This window comes from Antrostomus carolinensis, unplaced genomic scaffold (genome assembly GCF_000700745.2).
Source record: "Antrostomus carolinensis isolate BGI_N321 unplaced genomic scaffold, ASM70074v2 scaffold5401, whole genome shotgun sequence".
Classification (NCBI taxonomy): Eukaryota; Metazoa; Chordata; class Aves; order Caprimulgiformes; family Caprimulgidae; genus Antrostomus; species Antrostomus carolinensis.
Window position 1 is genome coordinate 13,124 of NW_010293373.1, and position 7,669 is coordinate 20,792.

The 7,669-nt window shown below is 47.5% G+C and overlaps 1 protein-coding gene across 1 annotated transcript; it reads right to left on the reverse strand.

The window, feature by feature from the left end:
• Positions 1 to 387: 387 nt before the first annotated feature.
• On the reverse strand, positions 388 to 5,825 carry VASH1 (vasohibin 1). The gene is made up of 6 exons (XM_029087274.1): positions 5,716 to 5,825; positions 4,548 to 4,604; positions 3,384 to 3,458; positions 1,982 to 2,363; positions 1,492 to 1,604; positions 388 to 906 (listed from the first exon to the last, which is right to left on the reverse strand). Exons 1-6 carry the CDS (start codon positions 5,823 to 5,825, stop codon positions 834 to 836), a joined length of 810 nt encoding a protein of 269 aa, XP_028943107.1. The 3' UTR covers positions 388 to 833.
• Positions 5,826 to 7,669: the final 1,844 nt, after the last annotated feature.

The window sequence follows — 7,669 nt, forward strand, 5'->3', positions numbered from 1 at the left end:
ATGTTCAGGCTTCCCAGCAGCCCCTGCCTGCCCCTGCCTCCACTGCTGGGATGATACAGGTCTCTATGCCTGTTTTCATATGGCAATGGCATAGGCATATCCTGACCCACTCAGCCACAAAAGGACTTACAGCAACAGCTCACCATCATTGCAGTGGGTGAAGAGGATCATCATCCCACTGTCTACTCGCTCAGAGACAATGAAATGCTTTGAAATAGGCAGGACTAAACACACAAGATGTGGTTTCTCTGGATAAGAGGCCCTTGTATGATCAATAAATCAGGCTGAGCAAATTCAGCCCTGTCTCTCACAAGAGCAATGCTAAACAAAGTGTTCATAATAACAAAACCAGGAGTTTTTGCCCAAGATGCAGGGGCCATCACATTCCAGCATCACTTCTCCCTCAGCCCTTCAGGCCTTGCATGGGTTGAAGACTTCTGTGCAGTCAGGGAAGAAGTACTGTCAACAAGATGCTTCACCTACTTGCTGTTAATGCAAAAAAAATGGATAGCAAGTCCGCTGACCCCACTCACTTCATATTCTTCCTGCAGCCAAGTCCCACCAATGTACAGATCTTTTATTATTATTTTTTAAAAAATACTTGTTTCAGTGAATTAAGATGGACACCTCTCCCAGAAACAGGCAGGTGAATCCTCTGGGACCCATGGGATCCATCTCTGGGACTGGCCCACTAGGAAGTACCTGGGAAGATCAGCATTCTGTTCTGCTCCTGCTCCCCTGTCCCTTTTGTCAGAATCACTGCAGGTGGATCCAGGTCCCAGTTGTGGCCAGCAAGAAATCTGTGGAGCCAGGCACACAAGGCACAGCTCTCTTCACACCCGGATCTGGTACCCATTGAGGTCTGGCATGGCTTTGGAATCGGCAGGCTTCTTCTCACCGGATGGCCTGTAGGCAAAGAAGGTAAGAACTATTCAGAAATTGTTTTTTTCAGTCAGGAGGTGCTGCACGTAGGGATGGCAGCACAGGAAAAGGTCCAGGAGAGCTTCAGACTTATCCTGCAGTATTGAGGGCAGGATTATTCTGCAACCTCCAGTAACTCTCGCAACAATCTCTGCAGAAGACAACGCAGATTAGGAAGAGTAGGAAGCCCACTCTGGAACCCTAGATCAGTTTCAGGAAAACAATCTGACTGACAGCAGTGTAATTTTTGGAATCTCTTTCAGGCACAGGTCTGTGAGACACCAGAGCTGAGACCCCTGTGTAAAGTTAAATATCAGCTACTGAGATTTGAGCTGCTGTCTTCCTCCCTGACAAAACAACAAAGAACCCAGCTTTTCCCCCACTCCCCAAGCCATGATAAGCTCACAAAGGCACAGACTAGGGGAGAATGCTACTGCAGGTCAGCGAAGTATCTCATTATAAAGAACCTCAGTAAGACATCAGAAGGATCCAAAACCAGACAGCAAGGTGGAGTCTGTAAGTAAACCACAGATGCTCTAGGTAGGTCCTCTGCCCAGCAACCCCACTCACCGTCGGTCCCCGCGGCTGTTGCGCCGATGGGGGCTGGCCTGACCTCTTTGTGGGGAGGAGATATCTTTCTTCCTGTCCTTGGTGGGAGATGGTGGCCCAGTTCCTTTGCCAATCTGCCAGAAAAATTTAAGAGCAACATGAGCAGAAAACCAATACAATTAGTAACCAGAAAATACAAAGCCTAGCAATGATTAATTATATGGGAATAAAAGACAAAAAGGCAAGTGTATAAAAAATGCAAAAGCCAGGAAAAACAAGCTACCATGACAGCTCTGGCTGCAAGGGCCAAGTACCCTCTGAGCTAATCGGAACTGCCGTACTGCATGAGCGGCCATTAGGGGACCAGCTTGTATACAAAGGAAAAGAGCTCCCATTCGCCCTCTACTCCACCATCATCTAGGAGAGCCTCCTGCCACTTCATTCCCCAGCACACCATCAGCCAGACAAGACAGCAGATGCAGCAGTGAACTACTCCATCCTTGCTGCTTACCTTCAGCCTCATATCACGGGCATGTCTCTCAAGCTCTTTGCGGAAGTCTTCCCGGGTTAGCTTGTCTAGATCCAGGATGGAGTGCTTCCACTCAATCTGCTCCACACTGTGTGGGTCATGGGACACGCAGTGGCCCAGCTTCACCTTTTTGAGAGTGTGCCAGCAGCGGCGATATGCCTCCTCAAAGTCAAAGATGAGTTCGCTCAGTGTGCGGAAGACAGGTGCTTTGTACATGAGCTCCTCACGTCGGCTGATGCCCAGTGCCCCATAGCGGCCTCCAAAGTTCACCCCCAGCACAATGTGTCGGAAGTAGTTCCCTGAGAAGTGGGTTTTGAAGCTGATGGGGAAACGGTCCAGCGTGGTCATGTTGTTGGTGAGGTAACTGACAGCAGCCACTATTCAGGAAACAACCATTGATACCATTTTCTTGACATGATGCTTCCTTCTTGCTCCCAGCCTGCTCAGCAGACTCCCCACTGATTCAGGCATCATGTAGGCAGGATTTGCTCTCCAGATCAAGAGTCCAGCTCATTGCAAGCTGCCCTACTTACAGCTGGGTCATGGGGAAACCAGACTTCACCTCTTCAACAAGACAATCAACAAAGGGAAGTGAATTTTGAGGCAGTTTTGTGATGCAGAAGTTGCAGTGCTAACACCTCAGGTGTACTGTATTACATAGCTCCCAAACTGTTAATGCTGTAGCATTATTCCTCAGTTTGTTTTAATCCATTTCACTAGCTGCTATTTCACGCACAAACCAAAGAACCTTCAGGACAAAATATTCAGACTACCCATCTGAACCATTCACTTGCCATCTCTGCCCCTCCAGGTGGGTTTGCCAATGTGCATCAAGAATCTATAGCCCAAGTGACATAGACTAAGCCTGGAAGATAACTAGGAAAGATGTGTACCTAAAGACAACACATATCTAAAATTAATAAAGGGATTGCCTAAGCTGGTAGGCAGTGTTGGACATAATAGTAAAGTGACACACCACCATAATTACAAGTTGGGGAGGATCCCTAACTTATTATAATGTAGAACATATGCAGGCAACATTGCAGTAAGGGAACGTTATTTACAAAGGACTTCCTGACCTAACTCTAGCTAATATTTTTACCCCTCTTTAGATGTTCCTTAGATCATCCCTTTATCTTTTACTCACTTGTAGAGTTGTCCAGAGCAGCACCACCCTTCTTGGGGAAGGAGGAGCAACTCTGAAGAACTAGTTCTGGTATGTCAGAGAATTGCTTGGATCTGGGTTTTATTGGTGTTTTGGGAGAACTGGGGAGGGAAAACAGAGGGATTTGGAGCTTGGTGACAATATTATCAACACATTAAGAGAGCAGAGGAGAAAACATAAGGGTGGGTGGACATGCACAATTCCAAGAGGAAAGGATACATTCCCAGGATCACAGCTTCCAGGCATTTTATTGGCAGGGCCTCTTTGGTCATTTCTTTGGCCAGGTCCATCAGCCTGCAGAGCGGGACAAGGGAAAGACAAGGACAGTTAGAGGGCTTGTGCTATGCAAGTAGCCAGTTCAGCCCTTTTGCGCTATACATGTAAGGTAGGTTTCCAGGAGAGAGGGTGGCCCACTGAGGACAAGGGAACAGAAGAAAATACCTTCTTTAGGAAGGTATTAAATCCAAACCAAGTCTCTACCACATGCTGTCACTGCTTACAAAAAGCCCCCTTCAGAGTTACAGCAAAGCTGCCTACTGTTGTTGACAGCAACCTTTATTCTCAGGGAGACCACAGCACTTGGCTCAGTGAGTTCTGGATGGACACCAATGTGACCACAAGCAGAAGCCTCAAAGGACTAAGAGCCAGCAATGTTTGCCTCACAAGGCTCAAGGACAGTGAAGCCCTCTTCTCTGGCATCAACTGTACTCTCTGTTCAACAAATACCATGGAGGAGACATTGCACTGAGTACAACACCAGACATTTGGGGTCACATAAGTCCATGGACTAGACCAATAGTAAGAAGCCAGTGTTGAGAGACTCTCAATATGCTGGCCAAGAGAGTCAATGAACACCAGGTGCTTATCTCCAGGAACTTATGTGACATAGCTCTTTCAAAATTGGCAGTCAGGAGAATTCCCCTTCTTCAAAGCATGAGACACCAAAAGCTTAGTGAGCCTAGATTCTGCAAAGGCACTCCAGGAGCTATGAAGTTAGATCTGTAAAGATACTTGACTTTTACAAAGCTTGTTTAGGGTAGGACCTAATTTCAGAATCCATCAGAAATTCATATAGTCATATTGCAATTAGAAGCAGGCAGAATCTGCACATCTTTGAAATACATTTACATTATTTTACTGGATTTACTGATTCATGACAACAAAACCTGCTCTTGTCCTTGAGAAAGGCCAGACACAGCTCTGCCCAGCCATGCCCCAGGCAACAGATAATAAAGTCACCTAAAGTAGGACAGAGCTGCAGTACTGAAAGCCCTGAGTGCCACCTAGACTTTGGCTAGGGGATGGAAGAAAAAGCAGTGGGTTTAGCAATGCCCCTACATCTTAAAGGAAGCATTAAATGCTGTAGGGGCAGCCAGCACTTACCCAGTCAGAGGTCTGCTCTTCTTAATCTCAAAGAATTGTGTCCCAGTGTGATTGTACCTGGAGGCAAGAAATTAAGGACTTGGCAGCTTAGAAAGCAGAGTCTGAAGAAAACCTTTCTGAAGAACTTTCACGTTACTTACTATCTTCACAGCAAAGTCATCATCCCACAAATATAACAGCAACACAAGAAAGTCCTCACCTCCCTCTCCTGCATTTCTCCCATTTATAGTCCCTCCTTACATCCACTGTATCTTCCTCTTGTCAACTCTTCTCTTTCTCCTCCCCACACACAGGTTTCCACTCCATTTCCCAAAGGTCCATGCTGTGAGCACATGTTGTGCTCAGCTTTTCAGTTACCAGGGCAGAACAGTTTGATAGATCTCTGCCTGCACCGGCCTGCACAGAACGCACGGAGCATTGAAACATTCATGGTACCTTATTCTAAGACTGATGGGGACCCAATTAGAGCACAACCACCTTAGATGGGTGAGAGGTGCCAAAAGGTCTGCCTTCTTACCTTGTTTTAGGGCTGAAGCCAGAGCTAGCTCTGTATCTCATCAGTGAGATTAGACTGTGCTTTGAATGGCACATACCTGCTGTCCAGCACAACAGGGATGGAGAAATCTTATTCTCAGGACACAGTCACACAGGCAGCTCTGCATATAAAGGGACAGGATACCACAGATGCACAAAAGCAAGGTGGCTGACTGTCCTTTAGACAGCTACAGAGAAGAGTGTTTGAGTAGGATGACCTGAGAGGCAGTTTTCTCGCCACCACAGCTCACCCCTGCCTTAACAGTGAGGTGACACAGTTTGCAGTCCATCTGAGATCCAGCCGTCAGGGTCTCAGATATGTGTGTTTTTAATGAAATGGTACTGTAAAGCCACTGACCTAGCAGGGTGGCTGGTGGGGAAAGACCCTTGGCAACGTGCACATTTGTTACATGGAGTGAACCAGATCAGAAGGTAACTTGGGCAGAAAATAAAAGAAACAGAGCAGCAAAACAAACCATCATCCCAAGTCCAGCTTCCTGTTTCAGGGAGCAAGTTTCAGTTCCCTTCCAGCTACAACAGAATGAGCTTTTCTGTTCTTCACAGAGAAAGAAAGTCCCCTTGTTCCCTCTTCTTGGGTTATCCCAGCAGTGACTAAGGTAACAGTAAAGGATACTGAAGCTCCCTGATGTAGCGCTGCACAGCTTCCAGGCGCTCAGGGATGGGGGTGGATGGCTGGAACACAGGCACACTTGGTATGGGAATCTGGAATGGGGAGCAGAACATCAATCACCGCTTCCAAACCTCTCCAGCTTCTTACTGAACTCTGGCACATAGCTACAGGGAGCACGTTCCTCTGAAACAGCCCCTTTTAGCTGCCTGAAGTGACCACACCAGGGACATTCCTCTGTTCCCACACTGATAACTGGGAAGGGATTCAGAATGAAGCACCACCACAAAGCTGCAAGAGAAATGTATGAGAGAGTCCTGCATTTAGGCAACATTACATTGGAAGAATTAGATAAAATTAAGTGACAAGGCAAGATGCAGGACAAGAAAGCTATCACCCGAGGGAGCTTGGCCTCATTTGCGTATGCAAAATGGAAGACACAAAACAAAAATAAGAGAAGGAGAGAGTGAGGCAAAAACAGAGAGCGAGTTTCCCCAAAGCCACCAGAGCACGGAATGGTCCTGCAAGCAAGGGCATAAAGGTCCTTCACTGCCTCCTGGCATCTCAGGTGAGTTGGCACTGACTAGGACACAGGCTTGGCAGCATCATGACTCTCCCTGCTGCAGCATCCGTTTTTTTGAATTACATGGTCAGAGAATGACTTCTGAAAGTTCACCGTTCAGACTGCTGCCCGATTCTGAGGCCTCGGCCTTACAGGTCCAGTCAGATTTTCCTCACCATTTGCTCCACAGGGGATAACTGCAGCCTTGTCAGCAGCTGAGAAAATGTGTCTAAGGAAAGAAAAGGTCCTGTCCACCAGACAAATATAATGGAGAAGACACAAATTTGGTGTGACTGACAGGCTTGGAGAAACAGCCCAGCATCTTCCCCCTGAAGGATAGCTCATGCCTTGCACGCACTCCTCTGATACCAGACTGCAGCTTTTCACAGCAGTTTGATTTTTAGCATTTCAGTTCCTCCTCAGACTTCCCCCAGAGCTGGGCTAGCCCCAGCTAACAGTGAGTCAGAACCAGATCTTCCCTTGGGCCTTCCAGTCGGCTGTGCACAGCTGCCTCTGCTGGCCAGCGGTGCTGCTTAGCCACTCATGGCCTTCTACATGTATTTCTGTGGCCACTCATTTCCACACCTCCTCCTTCTGCCCTGGGTCAGCACAAGTGACTGGTGAACTGGGTCAGGCACCTGAACCAGCTGAAAGCTGAGCCAGCACCCATGGGTAGTTTTCAGTCAGATCAGTTCCCTGTCCTGGTTTGTCACATGGTTGCACCCTGCTTGTGCCTGCAGAGCGCAGGGGCCAGAGACTGCTTAATTCTGAGAGGTGGGCGGTCGCTGCCTCTGGAAACTGGAAACTGTAAGTGTTCTTCAGTCTAGCTTCAAACACCATCAGCAAGTAAACACTGAGCTAAACTCAGTCTCTATCATTTTCTCTCACGTGTTTTGATCTTTCTTGGGTTTTTTGTTTTGTTTTGTTTTGTTTTTTGTTTTTTTGTTTTTCTTTTTTTTAAACTAAGTAGCATCATTTGGCCACTGGTACCCATTTACCCAGGGGAAATGGCTTTAAGCTGAAAGAGGGTAGGTTTAGATTAGCTATTAGGAAGAAATTCTTCACTGTGAGGGTGGTCAGACACTGGCACAGGTTGCCCAAGGAAGTTGTGGATGTCCCCTCCCTGGAAGTGTTTAAGGCCAGGCTGGATGAGACTTTGAGCAACCTGGTCTAGTGGAAGGTGTCCCTGCTCATGGCAGGGGGATTGGAACTGGATGATCTTTAAGGTCCCTTCCAACCCAAACCATTCTATGATTCTATGATTTTCCTAGCACCTCTTGGAGGTACCAGTTGCCATCTCCAGCTCCTCATTTCTGTACCCTGCTTGGAGCAAGCAGAGGCTCCGGCTGGCCCACTTGCAGGAGATGGCACAGGAATGGCAGGAGCAGATGTGAAACC

What these genes read in the sequence shown, in the direction of transcription:
- VASH1 (XM_029087274.1), bottom strand. Translation starts at nt 5,825, where the DNA reads ATGTTCTGCTCCCCATTCCAGATTCCCATACCAAGTGTGCCTGTGTTC. An exon ending in CCCGTGATATGAGGCTGAAG is followed by an intron (nt 1,605 to 1,981) that starts GTAAGCAGCAAG and finishes TTTTTCTGGCAG; the next exon opens with ATTGGCAAAGGAACTGGGCC. An exon ending in AACAGCCGCGGGGACCGACG is followed by an intron (nt 907 to 1,491) that starts GTGAGTGGGGTT and finishes CTTTGCCTACAG; the next exon opens with GCCATCCGGTGAGAAGAAGC.